Genomic DNA, 12207 nt, shown 5'->3' with positions numbered 1-12207 from the left:
TACCTGCTTCCATATTGAAGTTTTAGTGCTTTTCTGCTATGACTATACTTTTCAAACTTTTTAGGACAAAAACTTTCACATCTTTGAGAACCATGTCCATTCAATATCATGTAATCCCTCAAATAAAGAGATCCTACACCAGTTAGTGAATTCCTGCACAGGCATATAACGTAACTTATTTGGCACCATAAAGCAATAATATAAGGTATTTAACAGATGGGATTAAAACATTCTTATGTCCAAGCTAAAGGGGGAGGAAAAAAAGTAATTATTCTTACTAACCTTATTAAATGATCAAACATTGCTTCTTACCTCATGTTTCTACTTTTTTCAAATAATTATATTTTCTTTTATTTGTAAGGAACTCTCAAAATTGAGACAAGAAATGTATTCATCTCATAACCAACCCTCCAGTGGTGGAAAGACTACTATTATCAAAAAAAAGTAATGTATTTTTAAGTGAAATTTGAATGCAACTTTGGTTATTATATAATCCAAGTTATAGCATGTTTAATTTATATATATATATACAATCCAAGTTATAGCATATATATATATGTGTGTGTGTGTGTATATATATATATATATATATATATATATATACATATATATATACATGCACACCCCTAGACAGAGTTTCTTTTCTGCAGGGCAGTAAATCTACTGAAGAACGGATATTTGCATAAGGGCATAGCAATTATAGTAAATAAAATTCTGTAGCACCTTTCCTGTATTTATAATATATCAAATACAACGTAAGTGAAAAACAAAATTTGTTGTTTAACCAACCATATTAGTCAATATTCTTTTAGTTGCACATGCCAAAAATTCAACTTAACATGGAAATTAGTTAATTCACTTAATTGGAATTGCTTGGTGTCCAGATGGATTTGTATGCTCAAAACATGTCTTCAGAAATATGTCTTTCTTTATCTCTTGGCTCTGCCTTTTCCTATGTAGACATCATTCTTAGGCATCTCCTCTCATAATAGCAATTTGACCACAGCTTACATCCCAGAAATTTAGCAAAATCAAATAGAAAGTGACTCTTTAAGAACAGTTTCAGCAAAAGTCTATTTTGGATATTTCATATAAATGGAATAATATAAAATGTGGTCTTTTGTGACTGGATTCTTTCACCTTGCATAATGTTTTCAAGATTCATCCATGTTTTAGCATGTGTCAATACTTCGTTGCTTGTTGTTACTAAATAATATTGCATTATATGGATATACAACATTTATCCATTCATAAATTGATGGACATTTGGGTTGTTTTCAATTTTTGACTATTAAGAATAATGCTATTGTTAATATCTGTGTGCAGATTTGTGTGGACACATGTGTTCATTTCTTTTGAGTATATACCTAGGAGTGGCATTGCTGGGGCACATGGTAACTCTACATTTAACTTTTTGAGTAATGGCTAAACTGTTTTCCAAAGCAGCTGTACAATTTTACATTCCCACCAGCAGTGTATTGAGTGTTCCAATTTCTCTCCATCCTCCTCAGAACTTGTTACTGTTTGTCTCTTGGATTATAGCCATGCTAAGGATGGGAGGTGGCATCTTATTGTGGTTTTCATTTGTATTTCTCTAATAATTAATGTTTAGTATTTTTTCATGTGCTTATTGGCCATTTGTATATCTTCTTTGGAGAAATGACTATACAAATTTTTTCTCCATTTTTAAACTGGATCTACTTGCTTTTTTTACTGTTGGATTGCAAGAAATATTTATATATTCTGGATACAATTCCCTTATCAGAGATATGACTTGTAAATAGTTTCTTCCATTCTATGGGTTGTCTTTTTACTGTCTTGATAGTATCATTTGAAACACAAGTTTTTAATTTTGAGGCAGTCCAATTCATCTATTTTTTTCTTTTCTTACTTGTACTTTGGGTATTATATTAAGAAACCATTGCCTAACCCAAAGTCATCAAGGTTTATACCCAAGCTTTCTTCTAAGAGTTTTATACTTTTACCTATTACATTTAGATCTATGAACTATTTTGAGTTAATTTTTTATATGGTGTTAAGTAGGGTTCCAAGTTCATTCTTGTGCATGGGGCTATACAGTTGTTCCAATATCTTTTGTGGAATATACTATTTTTCCTCCCCCGCCCCAATAAATTAACTTGGCATCTTTGTCAGTAATCAAAAGATCATAAATGTAAGGCTAAATTTATAAACTCTCAGTTTTACTCCATTGATCTACTTGTATTTATATAAGTACTGATCTATTTGTCTGTTTATTCAAGTACCACACTGCTTTGATTACTATAGCTTTTTAGTTTGAAACCAGGGGTATGAGTTTTTAAACTTCTTTTCAAGACTGATTTGGCTATTTTTGGTCCTTTGCTTTTCCATATGTGTTTTAGGATAAGCTTGTTAAGAGATTAAATATGTAGAAAACTTTGGGTATTATTGCCATGCTAACAGTATTAAGTCTTTTTATCCATGAGCATGGAGTCCTTTTCCATTTAGATCCTCTTTAATTTCTTAAAATAGTATTTGATAATTTCACTGCATAAGTCTTAGCCTTCTTTTTTGTTAAATTTATTTCTAAGTATACTATATTTTTTATGTTACTGCTAAGTATACTATATTTTTTATGTTACTATAAATAGAATTGTTTTCTTTTTCTTTTTTTATGTTTTAAGTTTTTTATTTAAATTCTAGTTAGTTAACATATAGTGTAATATTAGTTTCAGGAGTAGAATTTAGTGATGAATCACTTACATATAACACCCAGTGCTTTTATTTGAGTATAGTTGACACACAATGTTACATTAATTTCAGGTGTATAATGTACTGATTCAACTTCTCTATATGTTATGCTACATTTATCACAAGTGTAGCTACCATTAGTCACCATGCAACACTATTAGAGTATAATTGACTATATTCCCTATGCTGTGCCTTTTATTCCTGTACTTACTTTTTCCATAATTAGAAGGCTGTGTCTCCCACTCCCCTTTACCATTTTGTCCATACTGTCACAATACTTCCTTCTGTCAACCATCAGTTTGTTCTCTATTTACAGGCCTGATTCTGCATTATGTTTGTGTATTTTTTTTTAGGCTTCGTATGAATGAAATGCTATAGTATTTTTCTTTCTTGGTCTGACTTATTTCACTTTGCAAAATGCCCTCTAGTTCTATACATGTTGTTATAAAAGGCAAGATCTGATCCTTTTATGGCTGAATAATATTCCTTTTTATATATCTATATCTATAGATATAAATATAGATAGATATAGATAGATACAGATACAGATATATAGATATAGATATATAGATATATATCTTCCTTATCCATTTCATATATCATTTCAAACTAGTATTTTTGTTTTCTTGGTTAAGTACTCAAGAGTAGAAATATTAGACCATATGGTATTTCTATTTTTAATTTTTTAAGGAAAGTTCATGCTGATTTCCAGAATGGCTGTACCAATTTTCATTCTCATGACTAGTACACTAAGTTTCCTTTTTCTCCACATCCTCACCAACACTTGCTATAGCTTGACATTTTTTATTTCGCTATTCTGAAAGTTGTAAGGTGATATCTTATGGTAGCTTTGATTTGCATTTTCTGATGATTAATGATGTTGAGCATCTTTCCATGTGTCTATTGGATATCTATATGTCTATTTTGGAAAAATGTCTACTCAGGTTCTTTGACCTTGTTTTGAACATATTGTTGGGTTTTTTTTTTTTTTTTGGTTTTGAGGTATAAAGTCTTTATATATTTTGGATGTTAACCACTTATCAGATATATCTTTGCAAATATCTTCTTCCATTCAGTAAATTGCCTTTTTGTTTTGATGATGGTTCCTTTGCTGTGCAATCTAGAAAATGACTGCCAAGGCCAATGTCAGAGAAGTTATTACCTGTGATTCTTCTAGGATTTTTATGGCTTCAGGTCTCACATTTAGGTCTTCAATCTATTTTGAGTTTGTTTTTGTGTGTGGTATAAGAAAGTGGTCCAGCTTCATTCTTTGCATGTTGCTGCCCTGTTTTCCCAACATCATTTGTGGAAAAGACTATCTTTTCCCCGGTATGTTCTTGCCTGTTCTGTTATAGACTAATAGACCATATAAGTTTGGGTTTCTTTCTGGACTTTCTATTTTGTTCCATTGACATATATGTCTAGTTTTTGTGCCAGTTCCATAATGTTTTAATAAATTCAGATTTGCAGTATATCTTGAAATTTGGAATTGTGACACCTGCTACTTTGTTTTTCTTTATTTTTTTCCTATTAGAGATGAATATAAGATTCACATATTTTTTTTTATTTTATTTTTTATTTTTTAAAATTTACATCCAAATTAGTTAGCATATAGTGAAACAATGATTTCAGGAGTAGATTCCTTAATGCCCCTTAACCATTTCTCAAGATTGCTTTGGCTATTCAGGGTCTGTTGTGGTTCCATAAATATTTTAGGATTGTTTGTTCTAGTTCTCTGAAAAATGTTGTTTTTTTTTTAAGGGATTTCATTGTATCTGTAGATTGTTTGGGTAGTATAAACATTTTAACAATAGTAAAACTTCCAACCCATAAGCATGGTATATGTTTCCATTTGTTTGTTGTCTTCAATTTCTTTCATCAATGTTTGACATTGTTTTCAGAGTATAGGTCTTTGACCTCTTGGTTAAGTTTATTTGTAGGAATTTTGTTCTTTTTGGTGCAATGTAGATGGGATTGTTTTTAATTTTCACTTTCTGCTGCTTGACTATTAGTTTGTAGGAATTTAATAGATTTCTGTACTTTGGTTTTGTATCCTGTGACTTTACTGAATTCATTTATTACTTCCAATTGTTTTTTATAGAGTCTGTAGGATTTTCTATGTTATAGTATTATGTCATCTACAAATAATAAAAGTTTTACTTCTTCCTTACCAATATGGATGCCTTGTATTTCCTTTTCTTATCTGATATCTGTGGGTAAGACTTTCAGTACTATATTGAATAAAAATGGTGAGTGTGGATATCTTTATCTTGTTTCTGATCTTAGAGGAAAAGCTCTGTTTTTCACCATTGAGTATGATGTTAGCTGTGGGTTTATCATATGTGACCTTTATTATGTTAAAGTATTGTTCCTCTGAACCCACTTTGTTGGGAGTTTTTATCATGAACAGAGTTGAATTTTGTCAAAAGCATCAGTTGAGATGATCATATGATTTTTATCCTTCCTTTGCTGATGTGGTGCATCACTTTGATTGATTTGGGAATATTGAACTATCCTTGCATCCCCTGAATAAATCCCACTAGATCATGGTGAATGGTCCTTTTAATGTATTGTTGAGTGTAGTTATCTTTGTCTGGTTTTGGTATCAGGGTAATGCTGGTCTCATAGAACGTATTTGGAAGCTTTTCTTCCTCTTTTATTTTAGGAATAGTTTGAGGAGAATAAGTATGAATTCTTCTTTAACTGGTAGAATTCACCTATGAATCCATTGGTCCTAAACTTATATTTTTTGATAGTTTTTTTCCAACTAATTCAATTTTGTTACTTGTAACCAGTCTGTTCATATTTTCTATTTCTTCATCCAGTTTTGGAAGATTGTATGTTTCTACGTATTTATCCTCTTCTTGTAGGTTGTACAATTTTTTGGTTATAATTTTTCATAATATTCTCTTATAATGCTTTCTATTTCTGGGGTGTCAGTTGTTACTCATTTCTTTTCTGATGTTTTTATTTAAGTCCTTTCTCTTTTTTTCTTGATGAGTCTGGCTAAGGATTTATTAATTCTGCTTATCTCTTCAAAGAGCCATCTCTTGGTTTTATGCATTTTTTCTTTTTCTTTCTTTTTTTTTTTTTAGTCTTTATGTCATTTATTTCTTCTCTAATCTTTATTATATCCTTGCCTCTACTCACCTTGGGCTTTTTTTTGTTTGTTCTTCTTTTTCTAGTTCCTTTAGGTGTTAAGATTAGATTGTTTATTTGAATTTTTCTTATTTCTTGATTTAGGCCTGTCATCATTATATATTTCCCTCTAAGAACTGCTTTCATTGCATCTGAAAGATTTTGGACCATTGTGTTTCCATTTTCATTTGTCTTCATGGTTTTTTTTATTTATTCTTTGACTTGTTGGTTGTTTAGTATCATTTTGGTTAGCCTCCATGTGTTTGTGTTTTTCCAGTTTTTTCCCCTTGTGATTGATTTCTAGGTTTATACTAATGTGGTTGGAAAAGATGTATGGTATTTCAATCTGCTTGAATTTATTGAGACTTGTTTAGTGGCCTAACATGTGATCTATTCTGGAGACTATTCCATGTGCACTTGAAAAGAATTTGCATATTTTCCTTTGTGAGGGAATGTTCTGAATATATCTGTTATATCCATCTGATCTAATGTGCCAAAGACACTGTTTTCTTATTGATTTTCTGTCTGAATGGTCTATTCCTTGATGTAAGTGGGGTGTTAAAGTTCTTTGCTATTACTATCAATTTCTGTCTTTATGTCTGCTAACATTTGCTTTTATGTAATTTAAGTTCTCTAATGCTGGTTGCATAGATATTTACAGTTGTCATATTCTTTGGTTGGGTCAATCCTTTTATCATCATTCAATTCCCTTCTCTTGTTACAGTCTTTAAGTCTGTTTTTTCTGATATAAGTATTGCCACTTTAGCTTTTTTGTTTTTTATTTTTTGGCTTCCATTTGCAAGGCAAATGTTTTTCCATACCTTTACTTTCAGTCTTTATGTGTCTTTAGGTTGGAGGTGAGTCTCTTGTAGGCAGCATATAGATGTGTATTAATTTCTGTAGCCATTTTACCACCTATGGCTTTTGATTGGAGCATTTAAGTCATTTACATTTACAATAACTATTGATAGGTAACTATTGATAAAATAACTTATTGCCATTTTGTTATTTGTTTTCTTTCTTTTTTTGTAGTTCTTGTCTTTTCTTCTCCTCGTGTTCTTTCTTTGTGATTGGTAAATTTCTGTAATGGTGTGTTTGGCTTTCTTTCTCTTTATTTTGTTGTATATTTATTATAGGTTTTGTGTTTGTGGTTACCATGTGGTAGAATTGTTTTTCTTAATTTCATTTTCAGATCATTTATTGCAAGTACACAAGATTAAAATTGATTTTTGTGTATTGAATTCTATTCTTTAACTTTGCTTTTAAGTATTTCTTTTAAACTGTTAAAACCTATAGTCTGGGACTAATGTCATCCCACTACTAAGGCAATATTTTTTCTGTAGTTTCTTCCTGATGCCCACCATATTAGGAAGGTCTTCCCACTCTTGTTAGTGACACACAAACTATTCCCTTTACTGTGTGAGCTCCAGGGATTTCTAGGCTTCTCTTTCCTAGTTCTTTCCCCAGGTTCAGTAACTTTTTCACATGCCTCCACTAATCAGTACTCACCCAAAGACTTGTAGAAAACCCTCTACAGGTCTCTTGACCTCTATCTATATAGTTCTCTCCTGTCTGGTGTTCTACCCCACACTGGCTGCTTTGGCACACCTTTACTTGAAATTCAGTCACTTCAACTTTGTGAGACTGCAGGGATCTATTTGGCTTCCTTTTCCCTGTCCCGTGACCAAGAAACTCTCTAGGCAGTGAACTAGGCACTTGTATGGTTCATATCATTTGGTTCCCTTCTGTAGGATCATTGTCTTGTGCTGCCAGTGGTCCATCATTGCCAGAAGCAGAAGTATTTCCCTTTTACCCTTTTAAAATAATAGTAGTAAAGCTTTGTACAGTAAGAGGGGATTTTCTTTTTAGAGTTAAAAGGCATTCAGAGCCATGCTAGTTTAATAAGGGGTTTTGAACTAGGAGTGACTAAAAAGGAAGGAGAGTCATTTTTTTGTGCAGCTGGTAAATTAACTTTTTTTTGTATAGGTACAGGACACAATATCCAATCCTAGGACTCCTTTATGATGACTATGAATATATACCACCAGGTAGTGACACACAGACTATTGTGATTGAGAAAACAGAAGACAAATGGACTTGTGTAAGTTCACTTGGGTATTTATAGTCATATTAGTTGTAGAAATTTATATATATCCTAAATATAACAAATAGCCTTCAAAAATTGTGGTAAAATACCAAAGCAAACTAAAATATTCGGGTTTGATTTTCTCTTAAAGACTTTTCCATGTTTTCCTTACTGATATATAATGTGAATTAAGAAACTTTGGGATGATTCATACATGGATAATATAATTCTTATTGAACTAATTCCATTCAAATTTTCAAAAAAAACCCTTCTTTTTTCTAAAGCAGGTAGACAGTTATGAAGAATGACAGACAGAGAAGAGACATGTTTTAATAGCGTTTGTCTTGCAGTCTTGAATATGCTACTTATTCCTGTAGATAGAAACTTTTTAATATTTTGAAAGGAGGTGTGTCTGTCTTTGTCAATAGATTGTAAGAACCCCCAGCTTTAAATCCCACAGTTATAGTGGTGCTGATGAAGGATACTTTATAAGTCATGTACTCTAAAACCTACCTTTTATAACATCCTCCAAGATGACCAAGTGACATGGACCTTAGCATCTTTCTAAGTAGTCCAATGCATTGCTAAGTTGGCTGATTACTAAAACCCTGTTCTTATAAAGGACTGAAGCTATTTTCCTAAAACTTTTACTTATTGTTCTGTTAACTTTTAAAGTAGTGAACATCAAACAAGGGATATATTTACCCTAGTGCAGTGGCTATCAGGGACAATTTTCCCCCCTAGGGGGCATTTAGCAATGTTTGGAGACATTTTTGGTTTTCACAACTAGGGATTGGGTACTACTGGCATCTGGTGGGTGAAAGCTAAGGATGCTGCTAAGGATCATACAATGAGCAGAACAGTCTCTCACAACAAAGAATTGTCCAGCCCAAAATGCTAATACTGCTGAGGGCTGAGAAACCTTGTTAACATGACAGAATCATCATGGGGGTTTTCCTCCTAATTGTATACTCTACATTACTGCCAAGAGAGTCTAAAAGTAAACCAATGATAATGATGGGAATGTATGATATCCCTCAATTATAATGGACAGAAAAAAACATTGAGGATCATAGCTTTAAAACACACAGAATCTAACTTTAACACTGAAAATGACAGCCTTTGTTTTATTATATTAAAAACTGCTTAAATACCAAAAGCAGATAAAACTAAGCTATGGTTATTAAAATCAGGAAATGGTTATCCGTGAGGGAAGGTACTGATTGGAAGGGAGCATAAGGAGGATTACTAGGATCTTAATGTGCTGTTACTTGATCTGCATAATGGTTGCATATATGTGTTCAGTTTGGAAAAATTAATTTAGTTGTATACATATTTGTGTACTTTTTCTATAGGCTTATTATACTTGAATAAGTTTTAAAATGCCTAACTATATATACAATGATAAGCAATAGATAAATACACAAATGTCAATTATTCTGCAGAACCTTTTAAAGAAATTTTAAAATTGCAGAGTTATAGTTAACAAAATATTGCAGAAATATTGTTAATAAATTACTGCTAATATATAGTTAATAAAATTAAGTCTCTGTTAAATAACTCACACTAAAAATGATCTTTTAGATGAATAAGCTCAAATATTTGAATAACAAAAATTTCAAAAAGTTTTTAGCCTTGAAGCCCATCTCTTAAGTACAATCAGCCATCAATCTTGATTATATGGTTGTCTATCATCAGTGAAAGCAACCAATATTTGGTAGCCACCCCCCACCAAATAATAGTTTGAGCTTTGACATATATTGTGTTTCTCAGTCCATTAGTTAGCTGAGAACTATTTATTACTAATTAAATGATAAAGGCTACTTGATGGCCCAAGAACCAGTAGCAAGAGCAAGTCAGCATAGGATCTAAAATTTGTCACTCAGAGATTATTTGATACTGAAATTTAAGATTGGAAAGCAATCACTGCTACTAACCACATGTGCCCAAGAGGTAGCATCAATATGAGGACTTGCCAAATAAAAGATCTACATCTACATCAAACTGATATTTGAAGGGGATTAGATAGTGAGAGAAAATTCAAAATATATTTTAGTAACTTCACAGATGATAGATCTATATTTATTAACAGATATGTTTGAACATATTTCACCTGTAAATAAGACACCAAGGAAGAAATCTATTCAATCCTCCCTTCAGTTATTGAAACACATACCTTGAAAAAAGTCAGAGAGACCATTGTTTCACTGAATATACATATAAAATGTTACCACAAAAGTGCAGTACATTTCTTTTGGTTTTATATATATATATATATCAATTTAAATCATTGTCCATAACTGTATACATACAATAAGAATATCTTAAATGAATTATGAACCAATTGTAAACTAACTTTTTTTTCATTTTCTAGCCATGAATGGATCTCCAACTCATAGGAGTTTTTTTTTTTTGTATGTGTCTACATTAGTACTTCGTTATTTCCCATAACTAAAGGCCAATCCAAATTTTGAACCATGCTACTACCCAGTGAATCTAATGGAATTAATTAGTTCTGCAAATGACAGTTTCTTCAGCCACTTATGAAGCCTGAATGCTTTCTGTCACATTTTTGTATTCAATATAGCAACATGCTGTTTGTTTAAACTCCAATTCCAGATACTGTAGAACATAATCTACTGGTTTTCAATAGGGTGCTTTCTAGACACTGAATTAATTTGTTGGGGTAGAGACTTTACAAGTTATTATTAGAAGACTTTCTCTGTTATTAGATGTGCAATTCAGCTACAAAATACTGTTTTTAACCAAAAAAAGAAAAAAAATACTGTGTTAAAAAAGTTTAACTAGTATATGGTATATACAGCATATATTTGCTTTCATCACATTAAACCTTGTGACTAAGAGATACTCTATTACATGCTATTTATACCTCTTAGAAACAACTAAATCAAAGGTGATGGGTAATTTCATTTAGCAGAGAAGTAGGATAATATCTTTTTAAAAAAACTAAATCCACTACATTAGTCATTATGCTATTATAGTTCTAAGAACATATCAGTGTCTTGATTTGGCAAATCTGTTCTTTCAAAGCATATTGTCCCCAAATGAGCCTACCTCACTTCTTTAAAAATATGTAATACCATATTGTAGTAGTGGGAAGAAGGCAGGCAGGCATTTTTACAGAAGTATAAAACATGTAACATTGAATTGTATAACGGCTTAGGGAATACAAAGAGCAAGAACAAATACTTGCTATCTATATCCTATTTGGGAGAAAAAGATTTTATAGTAGAGTATTTAATGCATTTAGAAGTTGGTTGATTAATTGGGTTCTAATGACTTTACAAAGTGAATGAAAGTATTTTCCAAATACATTAGTAGATGAAAATTAAATCTTAATTTCAACCCCTCTGGTTAAAGTTAAGAATTGGCAAAAATTAAAATGTTTACATTTGACAAAGTATAGATTAAGGCAGTAAATATATTTGGGTTACATGTGAATGAGGTTTTGCAATGAAATACCTTTGAATATATCTATATAGAATTGCCATGCCTGACAATTATATGCTAATAATTACTCATTATACTAAGAAACCATTAAGGTAGGAACAGATGAGGAATTACACTAAATCAAACCATAAATGAGATAAATGTTTTTAAAATTCTTATATAATATTTAAATAGGTCTTGATATGAAACTAAGAACCTTATTTTATTATCTTAATACTTTGACTAAAATGTTAAGCTTTATAATGTGGATTAATACAATTCCAATTTTATCACTATTTTGTGATATTAAATGTTAATATTATTCATGAGCTATACAGTCCTTAAATTTTTTTCCTTGGTGTAGGAACAACAGAGCAGTTTCTCTTCTGCTAACTACACATACATGTAACTACAACAAAATTACGCCTTGTTATCTACCCATTACATATGATAAAATGGAAGTTTTTAGTAGCCTGATAGATATGGTAGTCATGCTACCATGACATATGAAAATTAGAACAAGTGTGATTTTCCTAAAATGTTCTTAAATAAAAATCACAATGTCCAAAATTTGGGGCAGTTAAGAAATCAACAGTTCAGTGACTCAGTTGATCCATGCACAATGGATGGGTATTATAATGAGGTGCTCATTATACTTAACAAACTTAAATGTATGTATTCCTTTTCCAATTTGTGGTTAAGATTAATAGAAATAGTAGTGATATTTTTCCTCTCACAAGTTTCACACAGCTTATCTTTGAAAATTGCACAGTTATTGTCAAGTGAGAAATACCTGTTTATCT

At 31.3% G+C, this 12207-nt stretch overlaps 1 protein-coding gene across 1 annotated transcript in view; it reads left to right on the top strand.

Annotated features, from left to right (window-relative positions):
• The window catches only part of POF1B (POF1B actin binding protein), a 118597-nt gene extending 108263 nt beyond the window's left edge, over positions 1-10334 (top strand). The window contains exons 13-15 of the mRNA XM_047075802.1: positions 362-444; positions 7855-7969; positions 10329-10334. Coding sequence (XP_046931758.1) covers positions 362-444; positions 7855-7969; positions 10329-10334 — 204 coding nt within the window. The remainder of the gene's footprint in view (positions 1-361; positions 445-7854; positions 7970-10328) is intronic.
• Positions 10335-12207: the final 1873 nt, after the last annotated feature.

This window comes from Lynx rufus, unplaced genomic scaffold, assembly GCF_022079265.1.
Source record: "Lynx rufus isolate CCGP_SWC_20201006 ecotype Redwood Valley unplaced genomic scaffold, mLynRuf1.p SCAF_14, whole genome shotgun sequence".
Taxonomy (NCBI): domain Eukaryota; kingdom Metazoa; phylum Chordata; class Mammalia; order Carnivora; family Felidae; genus Lynx; species Lynx rufus.
This window is presented reverse-complemented; position numbering and strand designations above follow the sequence as displayed.